This window comes from Gorilla gorilla, chromosome 8 (genome assembly GCF_029281585.2).
Source record: "Gorilla gorilla gorilla isolate KB3781 chromosome 8, NHGRI_mGorGor1-v2.1_pri, whole genome shotgun sequence".
Lineage (NCBI taxonomy): Eukaryota > Metazoa > Chordata > Mammalia > Primates > Hominidae > Gorilla > Gorilla gorilla.
This window is the reverse complement of record NC_073232.2, coordinates 124,951,663-124,979,413: the sequence shown is the minus strand read 5'-3', so window position 1 is coordinate 124,979,413 and position 27,751 is coordinate 124,951,663. Positions and strand designations below refer to the sequence as shown.

The 27,751-nt window shown below is 39.2% G+C and overlaps 1 protein-coding gene across 14 annotated transcripts in view; it reads right to left on the bottom strand.

The window, feature by feature from the left end:
- Window positions 1-27,751, bottom strand: part of VTI1A (vesicle transport through interaction with t-SNAREs 1A) — a 505,013-nt gene that overhangs the window by 256,561 nt on the left and 220,701 nt on the right. For 11 of the 14 annotated variants that reach the window (XM_004050110.5, XM_063710515.1, XM_055352174.2 and 8 more), the window contains 2 exons: window positions 27,177-27,247; window positions 26,459-26,520 (listed from right to left, as the gene is read on the bottom strand). In XM_004050110.5, coding sequence (XP_004050158.1) covers window positions 26,459-26,520; window positions 27,177-27,247 — 133 coding nt within the window. Of the gene's footprint in view, window positions 1-371; window positions 2,648-26,447; window positions 26,521-27,176; window positions 27,248-27,751 lie in introns of those variants that run through there. The other 3 variants (XM_063710513.1, XM_063710514.1, XM_031015670.3) reach the window with 3 other exon arrangements.

The window sequence follows — 27,751 nt, the reverse complement described above, 5'->3', positions numbered from 1 at the left end:
ATAATAACCTCAGCAATTATGGGAAAAAGCAAAATCAATGCAAATAAACCAAGCCTTTTTTTTTATCTTTATACCTTACCCTTTAAAAAAAATGTCATTTGAAGGCTTAACTAGATGCTTTTTATTTATGTAAATACATATGCCCTTTTCCTTATACCCAATGTTTCTTATTAATGCTAGTAGAATTAATCAACCCTCAAATTAGAAATATTGAACTTTTTAAATGCTTTAAGTAATTAAATGCAAATGCTTCAATCATAAATAAAAACAGTATATACTATGCAGCAAAGTTCAAGGTAGGTACTATGGTAAGATAAATGTTTCTCTAAACTTGAACTTTTCACTTTTGGAAATTAATAGAAAGACAAAGCTCAAAAAAAATTTCATGTGTTCCATTTCCCACATAATTTAAAGGGCATCCAACAAATGGAAGATGAATTTATACCTTTCAGTCAACTGGTTTACTTTGGAACATTTGCTATTTATTTATTTATTTAGGAGACAGAGTCTCACTCTGTCACCCGGGCTGGAGTGAAGTGGTGTGATCTCAGCTTATTGCAACCTTTGCCCCCCAGGTTCAAGTGATTCTCCTGCCTCAGCCTCCTGAGTAGCCGGGATTACAGGTGCCTGCCACCATGCCTGGCTAATTTTTGTATTTTTAGTAGAGACGGGGTTTCACCATGTTGGCCAGGCTAGTCTCGAACTCCTGACTTCAGGTGATCTGCCCGCCTCCGCCTCCCAAAGTGCTGGGATTACAAGGCGTGATCCACCATGCCCAGCTGGAACATATGCTTTCTGAGACCAACTCAGATTGAAACAGATTTTTTTTTTTTGAGACTGAATAGTCAAACTTTGTTTAAAGGAGGTTAGAAGTAAAAAATCACCCCGAATAAAGAGACTAACTCTGCCATTCATAGGCATGCTTCCAGACATTAGAGTTCTCTCCTAAATGTGTTTCCTTCCAGATCTTTAACTAAAATGCAGAAAGGTAAGTCAGCAAGCTTCAGGTAAATCAGTATCATAGCTCGTCTGTTCTTTCATTCATTAGTCTGTCCGTCCGTCCATCCATCCATCCATCCACCCATCCATCCATCCATCCAAATACTTCCTGAGTGTCCATTCTGTTCCAGGAACTAGCAAGGTACTAGCAAAATAAGCTTCAGTCCCTTGCCCTCAAGCAGCTTTAAGGCTTTTGGGGTGGAGAGGGAGATGGGAAGGGCAGTCCAGATTAAAATAGATAAAAAATATATATATTTTGAGATGGAGTATCACTCTGTCGCCCAGGCTGGAGTGCAGTGGCGCAATCTCAGCTCACTGCAAGCGCCGCCTCCTGGGTTCAAGCGATTCTTCTGCCTCAACCTCCCGAGTAGCTGGGATTACAGGTACGCGCCACCAAGCTGGCTAATTTTTGTATTTTTAGTAGAGACAGGGTTTCACCATATTGGCCAGGCTGGTCTCGAACTCCTGACCTTGTGATCCGCCCACCTTGGCATTCCAAAGTGCTGGGTTTACAGGGGTGAGCCACCGAGCCTGGCATCAAAACAGATAAAATATTTTAAGTTTTGGATCACGAATGCCTTGTTCTACAGTGGGACAAAGACTGAGGGCACAGTGATCCCGTGGAGACTCTGAATGTGTACAGGCTCTTGGGCCAGAAGTGCCTTTTATTTCTCCAAGTGCATATTTATCTTGGGTCAGTCAGCACTCAGAAAGAGCAACTAGGGCCTTTTAATTCACCTTTCGTGCTTCCTCTGGGAAACTGAGACAATAATTTGATCACTGCTTTTGTTCAAGCACTCGGAAGTTAGAGTTCTTCAAGATCTTTACATTTTACATGGTGAAGGTGCCTTGAGCCTTGTGTCAGATAAGATATTTTTATTTTTATTTACTTATTTATTTATTTTTTAGACAGAGTTTCAATATTGTTGTCCAGACTGGAATGCAATGGTGCAATCTCAGATCACTGCAATCTCCGCCTCCTGGGTTCAAGAGATTCTCCTGCCTCAGCCTCCCCAGTAGCTGGGATTACAGGTGCCCACCACCACGCCTGACTAATTTTTGTATTTTTAGTAGAGATGGGGTTTCACCATGTTGGCCAGGCTGGTCTCGAACTACTGACCTCAGGCAACCTGCCTGCCTCGGGCTCCCAAAGTGCTGGGATTACAGACATGAGCCATCACACCCCGCCAATTAAGTTATTTTTAAATAATTATTTACAAATTTAAATCATTTAACTTCTTTCCCCTTAACATTAGGGGAACTAAATAAATAACAGTTACTTAAGAAAAAAGTTTTAAGAGGTAGAAAAATGGGCTGCACTTCACTTACACATGTTTGGTACTTATTTATGTTTTGATTCCATGTTTGAGTGCTTAAGAGTTTATCAGAGGTTGGGAATCAAAGTGAGAGAAAATAGCAGATATTTGTGTTTGCTGTGGTATTTCACTTGTGCTCGTGAGAGAGACATTCATTCATCAAACATTTATTGAATGCATATTATGCACCAGGCAACAGATTTACTGACACGGTGAGGCAGAGATGAAAGCTCGTCACTGTCCTCCAGGGACTCACTGTCTGGTGGGGAGATGGGCAAGGAACCCGCCAAGGCCAGTGCAGCAGTGGTTCCCACTGTGATGTGTGCAGACCACTGGAGAAACGAGAGCTGATTTTAGGCAGCACGCAGATGATTACTTACTTTGAACATTTTATTTCAGGTATTTAGTTATGCATCTATTTTAACGTGTGAAAAAATGCATAGCTAGCACATTAAAACCATGGGCAATACTCTGTGCGATAAAGCTAAAGAAGAAGAAATTGTGCCAATTTAAAGGAAAAATAATATAGGTGTTAGGCAGGTAGGTATGCCCTCCCCACCTCCCCACAATAAAAACAGTGATGGTACTACTCAAATCATTGACATCTGGGAAATAAGGTAGGTCAGTGTTGGTAAATCAAAAGAGATGCCATTTTACAAAGGCTGGAATCCTCAGTGCATGTTTCTCGGCCTGAAATAAGATGCCATGAAAGAAATGTGTGCTTCCATGAAGGTGCAGGGAGGGGAAAGACACTGACATGGCCTGGGGAATTCAGAGGCTTCCAGAAAGAGCAGACAGAAGAATGAGGAGAAGTTGTGCTGAGAAACAAGTACATTTACTAGGACCCTTCATTTGTAGAATTGTAGAATCTTAAGTTTTGATGGAACCCCAGAAATCAACTGTTATACCGTCTGTAATTAACTTTAACGTACTTCTGCACAGATAGGGAGACATATATGTGCATTAGTTATTTTAATCTATACTCTAGGGTGGTGAGTTTGTAACTGAAGTGGGCTAATGGGAATATACATTTCAGAGGTGTTTAGTAACATTTAAAAGACTAATGAAAAGCCACATTCCAGAGGCAGCTCGTACATGTGTGGCAGCTATCTTTATCTTATTAATTAGTTACTGTTAATTAGCATAACTAATAATTATTAAGACATTAGAAACAGTATTGAAGATATGTGGACTGGCTTGAAATAGTGTCACTTGCACTTCCACAGCATGCATGGAAAGGTTATCAGAATGCAGTGATCCCAATTGAGTCTCCCTGAATGGTGTCCTTGAATTCAGATTTTGGTCTGAATCCACCCATTCAAAGGAGGATTTTACCATGTCACTTTGACTAGAAGGTTAGCCAACTCCCATTGCTGCATAGTCTCACATCTGCCTCAAGTGAACCTTCCATGCAAGTTGCTGTCAATGTACCCTCCCATCAGGAAAGAGGACAGGACTTCATTGGGCCTGTTGGACAAGCTGAGTGATGGTTTTGTGCATGCCTGCTAACTCACATTTCTATGTATGCCCGAATCCAGGCTGAGATTTGCTTTCATTTGGATATATCACTTGTGATACAGGCATAGCCCTCAACCACCTCCAATTCCTCTGCCTCGAAATGTAGCCACTGTCCACCAAGAAGAACCTAATAATTGTGAAAAACCAAATTTGCTACAGTCATATCTCAACTAAACTAGCTCTCTCAGAGATTAAGTGATTTGTCCAAAGTCACACAGCTAGTTGGCAGTAGAACTGAGTTTAGAATGTAGGGCTCCTTGCTACATCTTCCTATCCAACAGTTGTAGGCCAAGGATGCTCATACCAATTATCTGTGGAACTTTCATTTATTTATTTATTTATTTATTTTTGAGGCAGAGTCTCGTTCTGTTGCCCAGGCTGGAGTGCAGTGGCACGGTCTTGGCTCACTGCAACCTACCCCTCCTGTGTTCAAGAGACTCTCTCACCTCAGCCTCCCAAGCAGCTGGGAGCACAGGCACACGCCACCATGCCTGGCTAATTTTTTTGTATTTTTAGTAGAGACAGGGTTTCGCCAGCCTGTTCTTGAATTCCTGGCCTCAAGTGATCCGCCTGCCTTGGCCTCCCAAAATGCTGGGATTACAGGTGTGAACCACCTCGATCGAACTATGGGACTTTTAAACAATGCATATGCACAGGCCCAGCCTGGGAAGTTCTCATTCTGAAGGAGGGCTGGGGCAGGGGTACGTATGGCTAGGGCAGGAGCTATGTTTTTAAAAAATCTGTGCAGGTGACTCTGATGCACACACATATAATAGGGAATCATGGGGCTATTGCATGGCTACTAACAGGTACCATCTATTGTACATTTTCTACAGGCCCAGTCCTGTGATGGGTGCTTCACATGCTCTATATTTTTCATTTTTACAACTAGCCAGCTAATAAATAAGGTGTTTTTAGCATTTTACCGATGAAGAAGCGAATTCAGAGAGAAGTCCAAAGTGACAGCTTATAAATGGCAAGATGGAGATTCCAACTGAGAATCTCCATAGACCCTGTTCTTAACTGTCACACCCTGCTATATGCTATGGGGCATAAAGTTGCTCAATGGCACAGGTCACAAACCTACAGGTGACAGGTGGGTAGTGTAAATGAGGAAAATAGGTCAAATAGGAACTGGGGTGAGCCGGAGGCCATGTGGCCCTTTAATGGGTTCTGAGTGTTTGGATGCTTTAAGAGCAATGATGGAGAGCAACCGGAACGCTCATCCATGTTCATGGGACTGCAAAATGGTTCAGTGTCTTTGGGAACAATCGGATAGGTTCTTATAAAATTAAACATATACTTACATATAAAATTAAACATATGACCCATCAATCCTACTCCTAAGTATTTACCAAGAGAAACGAAAACCTATGTCCGCAAAAAGATATATACACAAATATTCACAGCAGCGTTATTTAAAATAGCCCCAAACTGGAAGCAACTTACACATTCATCTACTGGTGAATAGATAAATAAATTGTAGTATACCCCCACTCTGGAATATTACTCAGCAATTAAAAGGAATGAAATACTGACATATGCAACTACACGGATTAATTTCAAAAGCTCTATGCAAATGAAAGAAGTCATATACAAAAGATGACACACTGTATAATTCCATTTACATGAAATTCTAGAAAAGGCAAAACTCTAATGTCAGGAAGCAGATCAGTGGCTCTCTGTGGCAGGGTGGGGAAAGAGATTTGAATGCAAAGGGGTAGGAGGAAACTTCTGGAGTGAGGGAACTGTTCTATATCTTGATGTGTGGTGGTGGAGCAAGGCAACACAGCTGCATATGCATACCAACAAACATCCAACTCTACAGTTAAAATGGGTGAATTTTGTTGTATGTAACTAATAATTAAAAAAAAAAACTGTGCAGAGCAAAAGCAAAAAAATCTGTAGGCCACTTGTGGCCCACAGACTTCCAGTTTTCAACCTCTGGTCTCAGTGGAGAGATTCTGTTTTAGCTGCCTCGAGGAAATACAAAAGATGACAAAAAGTCATCCATCATCCTCCCCAGGGCTGGGCTCAGGAAGAACGGTGACGTTTTCGTTTATCCCCCTCTTCCAATTCTCTGTCCTCCTTCATCACATACAAAATGCTCCCATGCTGCCCCCTGGCTGTCCAGCACCTCCTACCAGGGCGCCCCACCCATGTCTCCTGGAGTCAGCTCCAAAACCACCCTTTCCTCAGGCCCTCCTCCTGACCTCCAGAATGCAGAGGCTGCCCCTCAGTGCTTTGTGCAAGGTGGAGACACATTACACTCGGTTAACACGTGACCAGGTAGGTGCACATGACTGTTACTGATGACATTTCCAAGCACTGACATCTGACGAAGACAATGCATGGAGCCTTAACCCAAGTCCAGTATTCCCTTCCAGTCAGGTAGGGAATACCTTGGGAAAAGTGGGGCTATTTCTGGAATTCACTGCACTTCTCCCTACCAGAGTGACTTGCCTGCTCTGCTTATACATACATTTTTGTCATCAATATTACCATCAAACACGTTAAAATTAATATATGCAAGTGGTTTGGATGGTCACTATAGAAAGGTACAAAGAATTCTCAGTACCCAGTTGTCAAAACTGAGAGTGCTCTTAAATACCAGGCTGAGGAGCTCTAAGGACATGCTAGAGGCAGCCCTTTTATTTTCTGAAACCAAATTAATGTCAACCACACACTGCTGGGCTTTCCTGAGCCTCCATATATGTCATAATAACTTGATTTTTAAAAAACCCACTACCGACAATAACTATAATAACTGAAAAATTGACATTAGTAGGCCAGGCACGGGGGCTGATGCCTGTAATTCCTGCACTTTGGGAGGCTGAGGTGGGTGGATCACCTGAGGTCAGGAGTTTGAGACCAGCCTAGCCAACATGATGAAACCGCGTCTCTACTAAAAATACAAACAAACAAACAAACAAACAAAATATTAGCTGGGTGTGGTGGCACACGCCTGTAATCCCAGGTACTAGGGAGGCTGAGGCAGGAGAACGGCTTGAACCTAGGAGGCGGAGGTTGCAGTGAGCCAAGATTGCGCCACTGCACTCCAGCCTGGGCAACAAGATCAAAACTCTGTCTCAAAAAAAAAAAAAAAGAAAAAAATTGACATTAGTAGTACAAGCTGCAATGTTAACAACAAAAAGGCAGAACTTAAAATTGGCTACACTACAATTAGAGCCATATGAATAAAAATGTCAACAGATGAATAAAAAGTAAAAACTAAAAAAAGGGAGGGGAGAGATCATTGTAGATGGGGTAGGTTATGGTGTTAGGAGTGATTTTTTTTCCTTTTCTTTAAAAAAAAGTTTTCTTTTGCTTTGACGTTACTATTTGTGTAATAAAAATGAGAAGAAAAAGACTTGGCCAGGCATAGGGGCTCACACATATAATCCCAGCACTTTGGGAGGCTGAGGCGGGCAGATTACCTGAGGTCAGGAGTTCGAGACCAGCCTGGCCAACAAGGTGAAACCCTGTCTCTACTAAAAATACAAAAATTAGCCGGGCATGGTGGCACACATCTGTAATCCCAGCTACTTGGGAGGCTGAGGCAGGAGAATCGCTTGAACCTGAGAGGCAGAGGTTGCAGTAAGCTGAGATCGCACCACTGCACTCCAGTCTGGGTGACAGAGCAAGACCCAGTCTTAAAAAAAAAAAAAAAAAAAAAAGAGGACTTGGTCACCGGCCAGGATGGTTCCATATCATGTCCATTGGTTCATGTCTGTAGGGCTGTGCCCATTTCCTTCTCCTCACAGATCTGCAAGGCCAAGATGTTCTGCAGTACCCTGCCAGGTCCTCTCAAGTACTCTGTCAGCTTTAGTCATGCTGATGAAATCAGCCCCTCCTTCTGAGGCTGGCTGTTATGGATCTCTATTTGCAAGCAGAAATAATAAAAGCCAGAGAACTTGATCAACGAGGCAGTTGTGCACCAAGAATGAACCCCAGTGCCCAGAGATGGGTTTCATTCTGAAAATGTTACAAAACAATATCTTGACAAGACATATTGTTGATACATTTTTCCCTAAAGCAAAAGTGGGTGAAAATTTTCAAGTCCTATTAAAGCAAAATTGTTGCTTAAAAAAAAAAGTTGCCGGGCGCAGCGGCTCACACCTGTAATCCCTGCACTTTGGGAGGCCGAGGCAGGCAGATCACGAGGTCAGGAGATCGAGACCATCCTGGCTAACACGGTGAAACCCCATCTCTACTAAAAATACAAAAAATTAGCCGGGTGTGGTGGTGGGAGCCTATAGTCCCAGCTACTCGGGAGGCTAAGGCAGGAGAATGGCGTGAACCCGGGAGGCGGAGCTTGCAGTGAGCTGAGATCACGCCACTACACTCCAGCCTGGGCGACAGAGCGAGACTCCGTCTCAAAAAAAAAAAAAAAAAGTTGTAGTATGCCTAGGCCTGTTTTGTTGATGTGGTGAAGTTTGATTTCATCCTTGCCTATCCAGGCTCTCTGATCTGATCTGCAGCTTCCTAAAGTCCTCCAAGATCTAGCCCTGGCTCCCCTCTACCCCTCCATTCACCGATTCTCAGCAAGGAATCTGATTATGCCACACTCAGCAGAGCTGAGGGAACAGGTTACAGCGGTGCCCACAGAGCATCTGAGAAGACAGCTCAGCTGCATGATCAAGGCAGCAAGCTCTAAAGGGAGGCATTTGGGCACCAGCTCAGTTTTGATGGCACAGTGCCCCTAAAGAAAAATTCCACCTTCTGGTGGAGTTCAATCCTGTCCACATACATAGTTTGTAGTACCTTTCAGAAGCCTTAGAAAAACACCATGAAACCAGTGATGTTCAAGAGGAAATAACGTGTGAAAAGAAACACATCAATGGGTTACATGAAAACTATGAAAGAACTTGGCCCTTCAATAAGGTTCATTCTGTCCAGAGCATATAGTAGGCACTTACGCCGTGGCTGACTTTGCGAGGCAGTATTTGAAATGGCCCCCTAAATCCTGCCTCACTATACCACTTAGAAGGACACTTAAACCTCAAAGAAGATTCATCTCAAGAAACTAGCATGTCGGAATTCATTTTCCCTAAGGCTTCCATGCCTTGTGTCAGTAAATCATCAATAATTAAATACCAACAGTTAAAACAGGACCACCCAGGCAGACAGGCCCAAGGGTAGGGCTATAGAAATAGTTTGTATGGCCCCCTTATCTAGGGCAATTTTAAAAATCACTCAGCTTCCAGTTTACAATGGTGCCTCTCCATGGATCCTAATGCTGCCCCTATCAAAGTGTCCACTACATTTGAATGAAGAAAATAGAAGATGATGAAAATTTACACCACCAAAACTTACATCACAAACTGCCAGAGCCTAGGATTTTCTACTGCTACAAAAAATGAACTGTGCTGAAAAATGAAAGAAGTGGTTCACCTGCCACATAGTCTTCTACTAGATAGAAAGTGCATGGTTTGTAACAACCAGAAATCAAGATGCAATCTCTCTTATAAGTATTGTAACTCAGGAGGTATTTGGACTGCTGTCTTCTTTTCCTTTTCTCCACATTCCCCATCTTGTTTCTGTTCTACATGCAGTAAGGAAACCAGAGTTCCCAGGAAAACAATAAATCAGTATTAGGTAGCTATAGAGAAGGTATGGCATCATGCACTGAATTCTGGGAAATGTGGTCTTCATAAATAGTGTGTTTTTTTGTGGTGGTGGGAGGGTAAGCTTGGGAAGGATATGACAGTTGTACACATAAGGGGTGGACATTTTTCCCAACAGAGTCAAGGAGTGGGAGAAGGAAGAAGCCTCATTTCTTTCCAATAAAGACAGTCCACAGACAAAGGGAATTGCGACAGAGGCGAGCATATCAAGCAGCTCTTCATCTGCAGATTCTGCAGATTCAAGAAGTCGTTTTGAAGAGTAACTAAATAAAAAGCTCAAAATAACATGAGGTTGATGGAAAAAATCAATACTACAGAACAAGGGGGAAAAAAAACAACAACATCCTAAAGATTCTGAGAAAGAATGCGATTCTGAAACTTATGAACTAAAGAAACCAAAAAATGTTTTTGAAAATACTTTGGTGTCCTTAATAAAAACAGTAAGAAGGTAAAGCTTTATAAAGCCAGGGCAGAAAACGGTAAGGTAAGAACCAGCGAGACTTCAAGGAGATAAGAGATGAGGCAATAGGATAAAGAAAAGATTTCAAGGAAACCAGTAATGCAACAGCAGCATTAATACTCACATAACCAGCAGCACAGACTAGAAACAATGCTACAGAGGGGAGTTAATGGTGTTGGAGATAAATGAGAAGAAAAAGAAGAGAAAAAAATTATTTTTAAAACATGACAAACATAAGAGATACAGAGGTCTAGTGTGAGAATCATGGATGATCCTGACACCAGAAAATTTGAAATGGAAGCAATAATCCAAGACATGATTTTAAAAAAACCGCTTCTGGTAGGTAGAGGGAAGACTTGAATTTGCAGATTTAAAGTTCTGTGATCCATGCAAAATGAGTGAAAGTCCTCATATATAGAAATATCTAGACTCTGTTCAATTCCAAAGATTTAAAAAACCAAAACTAAACAAAGAAAACCTACAACATGTCACTCCAGAGTATCATAAATTGGTCTATTTTTCTGCTATTCTGAAACACGAAATGCCAGAAGACAATGGTTCCACATCTATAGATTCCTAAGAAGGGTAGGATCTAAAAATATTACGGCCAGCCCAATGTACACAGATACATACACATGTGTATGTCACATATATGCAGTTGGTGGCAGTTCCTATATAGAAAAAACAGATCCAAATCATATACCTTTCTTGAAAAGTTATTTGAAGATATATCCCAGCTGACTTCAAGATTAGAGAGCTAAGAACTCAAGAATGAGGAAGTCATAAAAGAGATGAGCAGGCCGGGTGTGGTGGCTCACACCTGTAATCCCAGCACTTTGGGAGGCCGAGATGGGCCGATCACGAGGTCAGCAGTTCGAGACCAACCTGACCAACATGGTGAAACCTCATCTCTACTAAAAATACAAAAAAGTTAGCTAGGCGTGATGGCCCGTGCCTATAATCCCAGCTACTTAGGAGGCTGAGGCAGGAGAATCTCTTGAACCCAGGAGGCGGAGGTTGGAGTGAGCCAAGATCATGCCACTGTACTGCAGCCTGGGTGACAGAATGAGACTCTGTCTCAAAAAAAAAAAAAAAAAAAAAAAAAAAAAGAGATGAGCATTTATTATCTTCAAGGATGCCACACTAAGCAAATAATATAGTTTATGAATGAAGATACATAGCTTCACTGTATAGCTATAAGCTAGAAAAAACCTGTATGTTTAACAGAAAGGAAATATTTCTATGAGGGAATACCATACAACCATATAAATAATGATTACAAAGAGTTTTTAATGGCATGGGAAAACACTTTCCGTTTACTCTTAATGCAAATAATAGGATATAAAGTTTTATATGTTGTACATAAAATACACAGAAAAAACTGGAATAAAATATGCCAATTAATAGTTGTGACCTTTAGCCAGTATAACTATGAATAATTTTCTCCGTTTCTTGATAACGTTTTTTACCCTTACGAAATAAGAGGTGTTTTTTTTTTTTTTGACACGGAGGCTTGCTCTTGTTGTCAGGCTGGCGTGCAGTGGCACGATCTCAGCTCACTGCAACCTCTACCTCCCGGGTTCAAGCAGTTCTCCTGCCTCAGCCTCCTGAGTAGCTGCGATTACAGGCACCCAGCAATATGCCCGGCTAATTTTTGTACTTTTAGTGGAGGCAGGGTTTCGCCATGTTGGCCAGGCTGGTCTCGAACTCCTGACCTCAGGTGATCTGCCCACCTCGGCCTCCCAAAGTGCTGGGATTAAGGTGTAAGCCACCGTGCCTGGCCCCAAATGAGAGGTTTTTAAAAATCCTTTGTTATTATAATAAATTTTTAAAATTTGGCAAAAATACAAATCACAAAGGCTATGTGGAAACTTTAAGATTATAATATTAAGTGAGTAGAGCAATATAATATTGAACTTGAAACATGACTGAAAGATTGGAAGGGAATACTTGGGTCAAAGGAATAGCTTGCTTCAAGGTACAGGGATTAAAAACAATTTTTTTATTTAAAAATTCCTTTAATATTACTATTTTCTGTTTTATAGGAAAAATATGATTTAAAAAGAATATTCCCAAATAAAACAAGTTAGTCATATCTTTGATATGGTAATATTGCAGAAAAACAAATCTTTCTGAGGTCAGCAACCACTTTCTGCCTATAGTCTCCCAAGACCACTCAGGTTCACGTTCATGTTCCAACCAATTACTAACTCAGGCCAAGCACTACAAGGGCAGGACCTTGTTACATGTTACACTCTCATCCCTAGTACTTAGCCCAGTGTTTGGGGAATCGCAACTGCTCCAGAAATATTTGGTGAATGAACAAATGAATAACAGAAGGAAAGACTATTTGATTTTATAGGTACATCTTTTGGTAAAAAGATTCTTTGCATTCATCTACTTTTTATAGCATCTCCAATGTTGAAACTACAAGCATGCTTTGCTTCAAGAATTCTCATCACTTATCATAGATTGCATGCTCTGTGGAAATCCAGCCAGAGCCAAAACCTGGTGCCATATTTTTATTTCTCTTTTTCCATTTCAAAAGAAAAAGCTGTAGTTAATTCTAATTTTCCTGCGGGCAGAGGGAAGAGGAACTTTTTATGTGTGTGAAAGAATGGCACCCCCTCCAGCCATCTGAGGACAGTTCCTCCCAGGAACACCTGTTTGCTCCAACTGAAGCCCGTCCAAATTGAGTTCCCGGGATCAGGAGCGAGCTCTCCAAATGTCCCACCACTCTACAATATTTATTCCCCACCTGTCTGATGGCCATGATAGCCTGGGAATGCTCCAGCCAGGGAAAGCTGTTTCTTGGCCCTGACATGGCAGAGCTAACAGCAGCTAATGTTCATCCAGAATCTAATTTGGATCCAGTCGCCCCAGAGTTTAAAAATGCCCCTTCTCTCTCAGTCTACCAGGCTTAGCAAAAGTTCTTAAGGAGGGGGAGGTAAATAATTTTTCATCTTCATATCAGCGTGTTGCAAAAACCAAAGTGGTATGTTTCATTCTCTGTTTCTTAAATCTGACTTTTGAGTTTTCTACTCATATTTAACACTTAGCATTCTGGTTTTATTAAATAGTTGCCCACTACTAAAAATGAAGATTGGTAAATTAATTTCTCCAACAAGAAAACTGTTAAAATTCAGAAGGTAAAATACAATAAAAACAACCTTAAACACATAATTTAACATGTAATTCAGGGAAGAAAAAGAGGTGCCCACATCAAACTCTAGCTATAATAGTGAAATAATGTTTTATTTAAAAAATTCTATCCATGAGAAAACTGTATATTTGAAAAGCTTACATAAAGCCCTATAAAATAAGAGACCTTTTATCTCTTCCAGATCCATGAGCTCGAAAATACTTTATCTATGCAATTTCAAGGCACATAAAAACCCCAGTGAATAAATAAAATGTTCTTTTTTTCTTTATACAGATGCTTTAAAAATTATCCATATAAATAGCTTGGCCTTGAACAAACAGATTAAAAGACCTAAAAAGCTATGGCTTCAGATCATGTATACAGAATAGAAAATGAATGCTTTTCTTTATTGGCTGAGCAAGTTTTCTAATAACTAAATTTCTATAAGCCCATTCGATGATAAAGATTTAATTGGGACACATGAAAAAATTCAGTATTTTTAAGTGATATGCTTATCAAGTTAATAATATGCCACAATAAAATAATTTATGTACTCTGCCAACATTCTTTGCATCTATTCATGAATCATATGTAGAATATGTATAGTCAACATGCAGTATTATTTCAAAGACCTGTCTTTAAAATGAACTTTTTAATAAATATGTAATTTTATAAATATGTAAAGTTTTGTAAATATGTAATTTTAGTCAAGTGTGTGAAAATTTGCAATATTATTCTAAAACTGGGGCACAACCAGTGAAAAGATTTTTCATAATTGTTTACAATTAGATCTTATTAGGTGATTTCAAGCCTTACTTAAAATTTTAGAGTTCATCATAATTAAAAAATTTGAATTTGTGTAATTTTTCACATGTCAAAAATATTCTTCTTTTGATTTTTCCCAATCATTTAAACATGTAAACCATTATTGGCCTGCAGGCCATACAAAAACAGGTGGCAGGCTGGATTTGGTCTGCTGTCTATGATTTGCTCACTCCTGTTCTAAAAGCTGAAGGCTCCTGGCTGGGCACAGTGGTTCATTCTTGCAATCTCAGCACTTTGGGGGGCTGAGGCAAGAGGATTGCTTGAGGCCAGGAGTTTGAGACCAGCCTGGGCAACATAAGGAGATCCTGTCTCTACGAAAAAATTAAAAATTAGCTGGGTGTGTGAGGTGGACCTGTAGTCGCAGCTACCTGGGAGGCTGAGGTGGAGGTGGAAGGATCACTTGAGCCCAGAAAGTTGACGTTGCAGTGAGCTATTTTTGGGCCACTGTACCCTAAGCTCAGTGACTGTGAGACCCCGTCCCTTTAAAAAAAAAAAAAAAAAGAAAGAAAGAAAAGAAAAAAAGAGAAAAATTCAACAGTTTAAGGTAAGATTGAAGCTTTCACATTATATTAACTTTATGAGCAGATGAGGTTACAAGTTGTTTTGTTAATTTCCTATGTATCCTCAACACAGCTGTGGCCAAACATCTTCCTAACACCCCAACACCATCACCACTGTTTGCCAGCAAGGATTCAAATTCTGCCGCTAGGAGCTATTACCTTGAAGCTGCCATGAGAAGGAAAGAGGCATAATGCCATATGTGGGTTAAGAATGGGGCAGTGACTGTCAGGTCTGGTTCTCACCTATCATCTCCTCTGTGAAGTCTTATCTGCACATCCAGGCCCCAGGAATTTCTTCTTCCTGTCATCCCCTAGAGCAATGATCTCTCACTTACTATGTAGCACAAGTTACTATGTATTGTTGTTTCTTAAAATGTCACAACAAAAGCTCCCAATTAGATATTAAGCTACCTAGGAGTAGAGTTTTGAATCTGTTGAATCTCCAATGACTAACATTGGATTCTTAAGGGAATCTCCATATGCCCTTTTACCCAGTAGACATTAAACATTTGATGTTGAAGAAGAGGCTGATGGTGTTACCGCCAGAATGCTGCTAAGAACATGATTTCTGTGGCTAAAACCAGGGTACTGGTCCAAGTTCTGCTCTATCTTTGTGGCGTGAACTTGGGCAAGACTCAACTTCTGTAGGTCTCAACTATCTATATCACAAGATAATAATGATAATATGAGTTCAGAGTTCTTATGAAGAATAACTTAAAAAAATACTATATGTGACTGTGTCTTACAAACCATAAGGTCCCATATAAATGTAATTGTTCTGATTGTCTTTAAGGACGTACTTTTGACAAATGATCTGATTTCCCAAGGATGGAATCCTTGAGTTTTCAGTGTCTTGTTGAACTTTGTGGACAAATTCAAAATAAGTGTTCCTTGTAGGTCAATGCATTTTAAGTAAGCCAGAGTATCAAAGTAATTAAATGGTATTTAGCTACGAAACTGGACACAGTTCTTTAACAATATCTCATTTTCTCAACTTTTTTTTGGAGTTGGTTGTAGACTCTTTTGAACATTTTAAGGAAATTTAATGGAAAAGCCCCAGAACGATGCATATACACACATATGCACATACATTTTTAGAAAACTTCAGAGATTCAAGACTCCATGAAGCCCACTCCAGGATAGGAACCACTGCCCTATGGCTTGAGACAGGGAGTGTGGTTTCAGGAAAGCATTGGGGGACCTGATTCGGACATCTTTAACTGATTTGGGAATTAAATGGTTGACAGGTGTTTTTTTTTTTTTCCCCTCATCACAAAATCATTAAGCCATAGGAAGATAGGTGGACAGTGGAATAGCTTTTTCCTAGGTAAACTATAATTGTACAGGAAACTAAGGTGCTTTTTTTTCATAATTCCAAACTGCTTCAATCCTCTTTTTAAAAGTGTGGTCAAATTTACCATTCTGGCATTTTCCCCATTGATATTCACACCTTGGTTCCAAAGTTCTTCACATAACTTTGCAAAAGAAGTCATTAGCCTTTTAAAAAGAACACTGAGGTTAAAAAAAAAAAAATCATGACACCTCCTATCACGTCAGCTTCCATGTTGTCAAAAATGTTAGAGATAATTTTAAATAAAAAATGAAAACCTCAATTAATACTAGCAAGGTGGTCAAACATCACAATTTAAGAAATATTTTAACTACGCTTTTGAATATGGAATATATTTCTTCACAGTGCTTTTTTTTCCCCATAAAAGAAAAGAATTCTTTCTTAATACCTAGATGACAAATTCTCAAGATATACACAGTTGTTTCTTATTATGGCTTCCCTGGAAAACATTTCTGGGAAAGCACAATCCCCAGCCACTTACTTTGTTTACAACAGACAAAACTGCTTGTGTGGTATAAATAGGAGTCTGTCCTTAAATGCTGCTGAAAAATAAAATGCAATCATGAAAAGGAGCCATTTCCTGCCCTAACGGTGGCTTAAAAAAAAATTCTTAGCTACTTTAGGAACTGCACCAAAGCGTAAATAATAATTATCAATTGCCGCATAATAAAAAACTAATTTTATATTATAGAAAAAAACAAAAATGAAAACAAGCCACATATTCCAGAGATGCCCTCAGGATTGTCAGCATTACAAGGTTTTCTTGCCCTGCAAGATGATGAAACCCCCTTTTGTCCTCCTGCGTTTGTGATGTATATCTATAACTCGTCCTTGTTTGTGCAGATAAGCCTTGCCTTGTCTCCCTAACTGCACTTTCAAAAGCAGATTCACAGTTGTTTGACTTTTGATCTGGGTAGCAGCTAGCTCGACCACCTGCACTGTGCATGAGCTGTTACTGAGCTTGCTTTGTCCCATCTTATAACACAGCCAGCCTTTTAAAATTGATGTGTGAATACGCTAGTTTACAATGTGAGCGTTCAAACAAAAAAATATGGTGGCGGTAGTGGTGGTGGCAGCCGAAGAAGGGGGAGATTTGTGGAGGGAGAAGCCCTAACTCTCGATTTATAAAGTTCAGATATTGTTTGCTGCCTCTGGCATTTAATGAAACAGATGGCCAAAGCCCTCCCTTAATTTACAATGGAGCAGACAGTGGTGTAATGGTGTGGGGGCCTGGAATTATAAAATGTTGTTTGGTGATGGTATATGTTAATAAATAGCCATTTACAAGGGGGGCTAAGGGCTCCATTACTTGTTTATAAGGAGGGCCTAGTGCTCCTTGCTTCAAGTTAACAGCTCAAGGCTGCGTTCAAAGAAGGCATTGACGGAAAATGTAAAGTGCACCCTTCATATTCTATGTGGCATTCAAGAATGGCATGCATCCAGGGGAAAAAAGGAAAATCATAAAAGGAAAGTAATTCAAAAATTAGGTCAAATTGTGGCTCACAATCAAGAAAAAAGATATGTTTCCATTGTGATTAAATAATGGAGAAAAATATTCTCTTATTGGGAAGTTACATATTTTATCTTTGAATGGACATGTTTACATGTAGCCAAAGTGCAATAGATAAAAACCCGCAGGGTTTCCACTAAATTATACCCATATGAACCCAGATAACAACTCTGAAACTATTTTTAGGCATTCTTCCAAAGACTATTCATTGATGAGGCCTACATCAGGGTAACATGGCCGTGAGCCAAATGTGAGGAGGCTCCTGACCAGCAGTATCTCACAATAGAGAAGTGAGGGTTGACCTCAGGATCCTGAAGACAACTGGTCCTATAGCAACTCCTCATTCTTTTGGGGACAGCAATGTGCTGCGTGCACTATCACCACTCTCCAGTAACCACGTTATCAACTGGTTATCAAGGGCCCATCTATGTGGCAAGAAGGCTATGCTGGGCATTGACTAAGGCTGCTTTAGCTTTCATGAAACACTGTGGACCCTCCAGCTGACTGTGCGTCCTGCTCTGCTTTCAGGTGGGGAATTCTAAACCTGTCTAGGAATCTGCACAGGAGTTACCACCATGGTTCCCTGGCTTTGTTTTATTTCTCTTTCATCCGTGTTTCTTCCCTTCTTAATTTCTGCTGGTTGCACAATACTGTGGGGGAGCTGTAAAGCATCCTTTTGGGGATAAGGTGGAGGATACAAAAAATCTAGAAGAAAGTTAAGACACAGTTGATAATAATTACAATACATGCCATGCAAAGTGGATGATGTTCATGTCTTGTGAGAAGTACAAGCTGCTGTGAAAGATCAGAACAAGATGCATCATTTCTGGCTGGGAGAGTGGAGAAGGCTTGAGGGAGAATGAGGTAATTCACCTGAGACCCAGAGTATAGACAAAAGCTCATTTGGAATATTCCAAAGGTAACATCTGTTGTTTTTACCCACCCAGTATCCATTACCCTTTAGGAAAAAAGCTCTCGGATTCTTCTGAGGGGACTATGCCTCATCCATTCTCAGTCTGTCTGTCTGTCTCCTGCACAGGGTCTCATGTCTAGAACATCAGATCATAGATTAATGGAGTTTTTACCTAACCAGAACCAATCCAAATCAGTAAGATTCCACGCCATTACTTTCACCGGAAGCATTCGAATGAAAAAATCGCTATATTCAATGGCTGTACTGAGATGCTGGCAAGAGCTGTCTCCACCAGGGGAATCCTTGACGAAGGCCAGAACCCATCCATAAGTGATCTGAGATGCGAGACGGAACGAGCAAGACCCAGTCCTGACAATATTCTTGGAACCTTTAGATTCCAACACTGTGTTTCAAGTGGCTTCTACCCTTGGACTATTTAGTTACACGAGTTGATATATTTATGGCCAGTTTGATCTACATTTCTGCCACATGCAACTGGAAGATTTTGACTTATATAGGTGGCAAAAGGAGAACATTCCAGGTAGAAGTAACAGACAAAGCAAATGTCTAGAATTAGTGAAGAGTGAAGCTAGCTTGGAGGTTGTAAGTAGTTACCACTAGTAGGGACATACTGCTCACCCAAAGAGAGCAGCAGCAAACAAGGCTAGAAAGTTCACTGGAAAACCTTAGTGATGAGACTAAGGAAGACATTCTGTGTTGGACATCACCATGGGAGATTCCTAAGTGCAGAAGAAACAGCACTCATCTGGCACCCTCCAAGTAAACTGGTCAATAATATTCAAAAGGGCAAAAGAAGGGAAGAAGAAGCACAGAGACCAACTAGGAGCCCCCCCTCCCTAAATAGCCTAAATGAGATGGGAAATGTGTGAGATTGGAGGATTGCTTTGCTCCAGGTAGTACTCAGAACGCACTAGAGTAGTGCAAGAAGTATTGCTGAGTGAGGGTCCCAGAAGGAAGGGGGAATGGTGGCGCCATGACAGGAATAGGGACGTAAGGAAAGGATGATGGGATTTATTATTATTGATTTTTAATAAAAAAAAATCTTAAGAAAGTCTAGTAATGGAAAAAGAAAATTTAAAAACATAAATTTAAAATTCATCAACCTAGAAGAACTATTAATTAACATTTTGATTTTAGTCTTTGCTCTCAGGCCCTAATTCTTTTAAAACCGATGACAACAATGATAATAACAAATACCTCAATGTTTCCTGGCACTTTATTATGTGCCAGGCATTGTTGTGTGCACTTTACATGTATCTACGCATTTATAAACATTTCCATAGTAAAGACTATTGTTATCCCTATTTTGCAGATGAGGAAACTGAGGTACGGAGAGGTGAGATTCTTGCCAAAGGTTACTAGCTAAACAGCAGCAGAGCCAGTGCGGCTCCACAGCCTACTACCCCTTGTCTACTGGGACATATGCCTCTGGACGTATACATAGAAATTTCACACGAGTAATTAAACAAGACCGGAACTGTTTGCTCCAGCAAGGATAAGATTCAGATGACAAAGTTAGATATAGAAATAAAATTTCCTAACAATGACACTTGTCAAATTCCGGAGGTAAGGGAGATTATAGATTCTTCTGCTGCACGGTGTTGTTATTTCTCGGTTCTGGTTAATGCCACACAGTCTATGCTTAGCAATACAACAATTCGAAAGGAGTCCTTAAGAACACACTCACTTGGGACTCCTGTGGCATACAGTAGCAGCAGTTGAGCGCCTTCAGCCCACCCTCAATGGTGGGATCTGGTAGGGTTTGTTCATTGCTTTCAGGAACAACTGTCTGCACACCCAGAAGGGCTGTCTGACCATCTGTGAGGAAACTGGGTCTTCATAGAAGGACAAATAGTTGGTACAGTAGGAAAACCAGCCCCTGGAGGCAGATGACTTATGTAGACCCTGATGATATTTACCCGTGGTTCCCTTATTTCTTAAAATGGGAGTAACAGTATCCATCTTATAGAGTTATCATAGAAAGTGAAAGAAAATAACGTATAACAAATATCTAGGACTGTGGCTGCTACCTAACTATCAGAGAGTGCATAAGTAGCAGTTTTTTTGGTTATTAAAAGGCATAGCATAGTATGGATTTTGAATTTCCTGGTCAGTGAAATGAGAGAGGGGCATGGGACAGTGGGGGGACTGACATATGATTGCCAATGTTTAATACTTCCAAGTATTTATTTTTCTATTTACTGTAACAATGAACCTAGTTTAAGGAAATTATTTACTGCCACCAATTATTTCACAGAAGAAATGGAACTATAATAGTGTCTCACAATAAAAGTTGGCATAACAAAAACTCAACTGTTTGTTCTTACTCTTCTCATTTTACCACTAGTGAAAACTGGTTCTGATTCACAAACTGGCCTTTGGGAACCTTGTGTAGTGTGTCAAAAGAGCAAACTAAGTTCACATCCTAATTCTGTTCCTTTCTACAATATGTGAATCTGGATAGTTTACTTAACTTCACTAAGCACAGTTTGCCTCACCTGTAAAAGGGGGATAGTGATGCCTCCTTCACAGAACTGTTAAGGATAAAATCAGATAAGATGTGCAATACATGATTTAGGGTCACATATGCACTTAAGGCTCAAAGAATGCAGCTGGTAGAGTTATCATTGACCGATAAGGTGTTGCATTCAACTGTCTGACACTAGAGCAAAAATCTATGTTTAAAGGCACAAGCATGTTATTAAAGAGAAACATATAAGCAAATCCAAAGCTATTTTTTGGTTTGGTAAAAACGTTACCCATGCTGGCCTTGAAGAGGTCGTAGGACAAAGGCAATGAGTCAACTGTACAGAAATAAACTTATGCACACAAAAAGAACTAAGATTTTTAAAAATTCTCTTTGTAGCATTATTCTAGCTCAGATCCTAAATCTGTTAAGTCCAAAGAATCTATAGGAAATTCAATCACTTTATTCTGAAAGAATAAGCACTTGATTAAAAGCTGAAGAACAGTTTAGACATTGAGATTTTGCTACACTAATTTCAGGGCCCGAGTTTATCACCAGTAAGTAAAATGTGCTGAGAAAGAGGAATGAGAGAAACAGAGAAAAGAAAAAGAGATAGAGAAGTAAAAATATAAATGCAAGGTACTATGAGAGAAGATACTTTCTTCAGTGCCTAAAAATTTACAGCAAATTTTCAAGGACATTTTTCTCACAAGTCTTGAAAACTCTCTACTGTTGAATTTTCAGACATTGTAGTAAGAACAATTAGAATATAACAGAATGTTTCCTGGGCAAAATGAACGAGAAAAAAGAATGAGTTTTTAAAAGAAGCTTAAACATCTAGCCATGGCATATGTAAGAATAAACCTGTTTTTATTTTAAAAATTACATTTCTATAGCTTACAGATCTTGCATTGGCATTCCTGGTCTATTTACTCTTAGGAATCATTCTGACAGTGCATTTAAGCTTTCCAGATGTTTCACCTGTCATTCTACCAAAGACTATGTTTAAAATGTAAAACATGATAGCAATGATAGGTGGCAATGATTCCCCAGGCTAACTGGAAAGTAACTCTAACAAAAATATGCATATCAAATAATATTGTGTGAATGGTGCTGGCTAGGTCAACTGCATTTAATACTGTCTGCTTTGTTTATACTACAGATTAGTTACAAAAGACCTCTTAGCAGCTCCACGCATAAGGAAGTTAACCATACTCATACTGGAAGGATAAACAAAATTCACTTTCTGAAGGAAACAATCTGAGTGTGTGTGTGTGCGGGCGCGTGCACGCATGTGTGTGTAAATGGGGGCAAATATAGGTAGTGTGGGGGAGAGAGGAAATTATTTGATTTGAGATTGTCAAACAGAATGGGTGTTAATCATCTATGCCATTCCTTCTTTCCTTTTCCTTTTTCTTTTTTTTTTTTGAGATGGAGTCTCACTCTGTCACCCAGGCTGGAGTGCAGTGATGTGACCTCGGCTCGCTGCAACCTTTCGCCTCCCAGGCTGAAGTGATTTTCATGCCTCAGCCTCCCAAGTAGCTGGGATTATTAGCTACTGCACCTGGCGAATTTTTTTGTATTTTTTAGTAGAGGTGAAGTTTCACCATGTTGGCCAGGCTGGTTTCGAACTCCTGGCATCAAGTGATCTGCCTGCCTCGGTCTCCCAAAGTGTTGGGATTACGGGCGTGAGCCACCACACCTGGCTTATGCCATTTTTTTAAATAAGCACTTTGCCAGCATATACAATGCAGCGGAGGAGCCAAGGTAAAGTAGTAACATATCCTGTAAATTTTTGTCAGTGGAGCTCTTAAACTATAACTTTGTTACATTCCTGAGGCATTGTTCATATACTTTTAGAAACAAATGTACAATTAGTGATCAATCATTAACTCTTCAGAGGTAAAAGGAAATAGAATCATGATTTCTTTTTATTCTGACTGAATTTTGAAAATCTTAATTTTCATTTTTACAGATTGCCAACAGTTTGAACGAATAAGACTTTCTGCTCAAAGGTATAGAAAAAATACACACACAGACACACACATAAATACATACATATGAAGAGAGACATTTAAATCTCCCAGTGATACTGTGACACTTTAAGACAGCCAATTATAATCATCAAATTTTGTGAAAGTCAATGAAAAAATCCATTTATTGGACCCAGTTACAACATAAATGGTCACTTGTTTCATGACCATTTTCATTATTATCTGAATTCCACTGTATTTCAACTCTGTCTACAGAGTTAGGAAATGAACAGTTTGTCCCTGGATAGCTCTCCATCACATGTCAGGATCGAAGAAAAATTACTTTCCAGGAAATCAGCCATAGCTGTGTTCTGATGTCGAGTTTTACTATTATAATTTTGAATGAACCAATTTTCTCCTTTGTTTTCTTTCTTTTGGTAATATGGCATGCTTACATGAAGAGCAATTTCTTTTCGGTTGAATCAGTTGCTATCTCACTAAATTACATATTATATGTCAATTTTTTTGCACACCTTAGTTCTTTTCAAAATTTGTTTGTAATGATTCCATATACCATTTTCTATTTCCCTATTTTTTTCCAAACAGGTTGGCATTATAGCCATTTAACTCGTATTTTTTATTAGTTATTTGTTTTTCTGGTGTCCCTTTGAATGACCTTGCAGCAAGGACTAACTGGAGTTGTGGAATCTTCAACAGCTGCTTTGAGAATCCGTTAATTTTGTGAATTTCCATAGTACATTTTTATGCATACGTCCTCTACTACACTAAAGTACTCGGAAAGTGAGGATAAAATTGGTTTCATTTCAGGATCCCCAGCCCTGGCATACAGACATTAAATATTTACTAAGGAAATGAATAAGCAGAAGAAAGAAAAGAAGAAAGGAAAGAAGGAAGGAAATAGATGTTTATCTTATTTGAAGTTAATAAAATATTAAAAAGCATGAGTGGTAGATGATTATTTAGTGGCTACTGGATTTTATAAACTTAATTTTTGTTGCTTACTTATTTTGATTTCTCCAACTCCTTTTGGTCAGTTTTACAGATAATCAAGTGGACATACGCACAGGTTTTGGTATCAATGGAACACCGTTTTCACCTGTCTTCACAACAGACCATACATAAAATGGCTCAAATGATGAGCCGTGCCAAGCCATTTCTGTTCACTTTATAAATTTAAGAACAATCAAGGTTTAAAAAATTTTAAAAATAACCTGCAATCTTTCTTTTAAACAAAGCAACTCCTTGGTTTAGTATACTACAGAATATTTAACTATTTTCAGTCACACAGAATTTATCATATGAAAATAATTAAGCTTATGTTATATGCAGGTAAATGCTCACACTTCACAAAGAGGACATTCATTTCTTTTATAGATTTGTGAAGGTGACAGATGAGTACAAGATTCAATAACATAACATTTCCTAAATCAGAAGGGCTTGTTGACACACGACATAGCTATGCAGTTTTGGTAAGAAGAAGAGTAAGAGAATGTGGCTTTTCTTTCTGAAACACAAGCTCACAAGGGCTGGAAGCGAAAGCCATATGAATGGGAGGGTTGTAACAGGGAAAGCAAAATCAGAGCATTCAATAAAAGGCTTTGGTACATAAACCCTGCCTCTACTTCTCTAGAGAGAGTTTTTCCATGAGATAACCAAAATAATGAAGCAGAGAGGTTGGCAAAATGTTTGTGCCTTTTCAAGTCCAAAATACATTGTATATCATATGCGGCAGTAATTAGAAACTAAAACCACTGCATTTGGTCCCCAGAAAACCTGCCACGTTATGGCATTGGTTGAAAACATCTGAATATCCTGGCTGATACCAAGATCCCAGCTGTGCCTAGTGAAAAACATTGTCATGCATATGAACAGGTGGACTTAAGAGTACCCTTGGTTCAGATGTAGCAAGGTGATGTCCATCTGGGAATTTTTATTTCTGTTCATACTCTAGACACATCCCAAAAGAAGATGACTCAGCGATTGACTGAGTTTGCCTACAAAGAGAACCCCATGTAGATTTCACCAGAGTAATTTTCTTCCGTAGGCTTCTGAAACAACCACGTTATTATGATTTCCCTACAGAAAGCCCAGTCAAAGGTTGCAGAAGTTGTTTGTGCTTCACCCTCTCTAAATGACTTGCAAATTTATTCAAACACAATATGAGGAGATGCTTTATTTGTTGAAATAACTGTCTGCAGTGTCCTGCACTAAAGGGTGAGGTAGATCAAGCAGAAACATGGACAGAAATACATTGGTTTTGAAACCCATAAATCCTTATTTGAATCTGCCAACCTGAAAGCCACGTAGAGCCCGCATAAACTATTTTTCCTAAATGCTACATCTGATTAAGCCATACCATTAAATGACAGCTGAACTTTAACATTAATATGATATTATTTAAATAACCACATCATTTTTTTTACACTAAAAATGATGAATGATTTCTGGACAGCTCAATTGACATAAAGCAGGAGGACTCTTTAATGAGATTTGACAAAATGGAGACATATGCAGAATATTCGTTACAGCTCACGACGCAGGAGTCCTCCTAGGGAAGCAACAGAGGTTTTTCCCTCCCCTTCCTTTCTTTTTTATTGTCTATAGGCACTGAAGCATTCCTTTCAATTGCAACTACCCTTCTCTCTGAATTCTGAGTTTTTCTTAGGCCATTTACATAGTACTCTTAATCACAGAATTTGATGGCTTATGATTCTGAGTTGGGAGTCGGGTTCCAAGGAAATGAGGGGGAATGTCACATTATACTAGCCTTGGCTGGAAATGTCCCAGGAACTTTAGGCTTGCTACTGGTCAGGCTGCTTAGAAAATCTTATCAGCCTTGAAGACCAAACCACTAGACATTTGATTGGTTCTTATGCAATAAGTCTGTAACATGGCAAACATACTTTTAGCAAACTATTGTATGTATATGTGATCAGACAAGACTTTAGTTATTTTTAGATGGTTGTCTCTATAGTATCAACTGTAAAGATTTCCTTCTTAAAAATTCCAGTTAAGCCATTCCAGAGGCCATTCTCAATGTTTCTCGTTCACTTTTCTATCCACAGTTCCAAACTGACAGTCGTACTAGATGATATTTTTATGTGGTAGATTCTGAATGCGAAATAATTTTGTGCTGAATGTACTTATAAGAACATTACCTACATTCATTCATCTATTTTCTCATACTATTTAACATATTTTCCATCAATCAAGGTAGAGTTACACATATAAAACATGAACATTTGTTTCTTAGCACATATTATTCAGATAATCTTGACGTTTTATAAATCATCTTTAAGTATATACATAAAACGGAAATGTTTCCCCAAACAGCGTCACTTAAAGAAATGAAAACAAGGCAACAGAGAGCAAAGCTAATGGCAAATGTACTCCTGAAAATGGTAGGTCTGCATTCCCTCCATAAGAAGGAGGCCATCGAAATAGAAAATAAAATCAGCCTGCTGCTGCCCATGGGGCCTTCCTCAGGCTATGAAAAAATACTTCGTGTTTAACCCTAATTTTTTCCATAGCTTGAGGTTACCCCCCTAGCTCAAGCCTTCTCTCTAATCTGTGTTAGTATGTGTCCCTGTCCAAACAAGAGTTAATATCAGTGCTCTGTTATTTCAAATGGGTCCTGCACAGGGTACTAAGAGCAGAAGCTCAAAAGCATGTAATATGCCCCATTGCAATTGAATGAAAACATAGTATTTTAAAAAACAGACAGAGAGAAAGATATGTCCCTACCTTGCTCTTACCTTCGCAACATCCCTGTCAGAATCCTGGAGCTTTTTCCCAAATTAGCATCTGTTTCCCGAAGCTACAAGAAGAACAGCAATGTTAAAACAAAACAGAAGTTCATGCAATTAGATTATTTCTAAAGTGCATGGCAAGCGACGATTTATTTCATGATAGAAAATCCAAACGATAAAAATGTTCAAATACACAAAAATAAATACATTCTGACAGCTAGACAAACTTGGAAAATTCTTAAATTTGGAGAATGACACGTGAGAGGTAATCTTGGGAGCTTTAAGCTGGATACTAGAACTGGATATAAAAGCAAAGCACAGGCTGAAAAAGTTTCATATACATTTGGTAATTCATCTCCAGCTTATGAATGTGCAAAGTCCTAAAAACATATAAACAAAAATAAAATGAAGTGAGGAAAGATGACCACCAATAATTCTATAGTTTTCACTCTAAAAGATGAACATAGTCCAAAATCTCCCTCAGTGACCTTCTCCTCTATAAGAAGTAAATAAAATACCTATCTGGGAACATTCTGGAATGGGGACATAGAGTCAGCTGCTATTTGCTCCATCTCACCCTCTTTCTTTTCCTTTCCACAGACCTTATACCCTCTTTCACCTTAGACACATATATCTACCTAATTGCTATTGTTTATGTCCCAATGCCTTTCATTTATGTCTTCATTTACTGAATATGTGAAAAAACTGTATCAATTGTACTTACTCTTTCACGTGCTCGCTGTATCTTTTCTCTGTCATGACTAAGGTTTTCCAACATCTCCTGACCAATTTGCTCTACGGAAAAGAAAATTTGAGTGAGGAAAAATGACTTGGAGTGCATATGAGAGTAAATCTCAGAAGTACTAAAATGGCATAAAATGTTAAAGTTGCATGCATGCATTATACATCAGACACATATTTCAATTCATGTATTTGACACATATTTCAATTCAATTCATGTATTTGAAAAATATAAACAGTATTTGATAAATTTATCTATTTATCTTGGGCATAATTAGATATTTGACCTATAGAACATAACCAACATGAAAATAATGATTTAGAGATGATGTCTTGTCCAGGCCACTCCAGCAAATATCAGCAAAGGTGGAGAAGATCTGAGGTCCATTAGTCTATTTTGTCATCATGGAATTTAGCTGTTGGTTTTTACAGGTTACAAGTAATGTTAATGATTCTGCTCTCCCTTTCCCCTTTCATTTTGCATATGTATGTCAGACTCCATTTAGAACAATTTTAATTTTAGTGTATTCACCCTGCATAAGTAATCCTCATATGCTC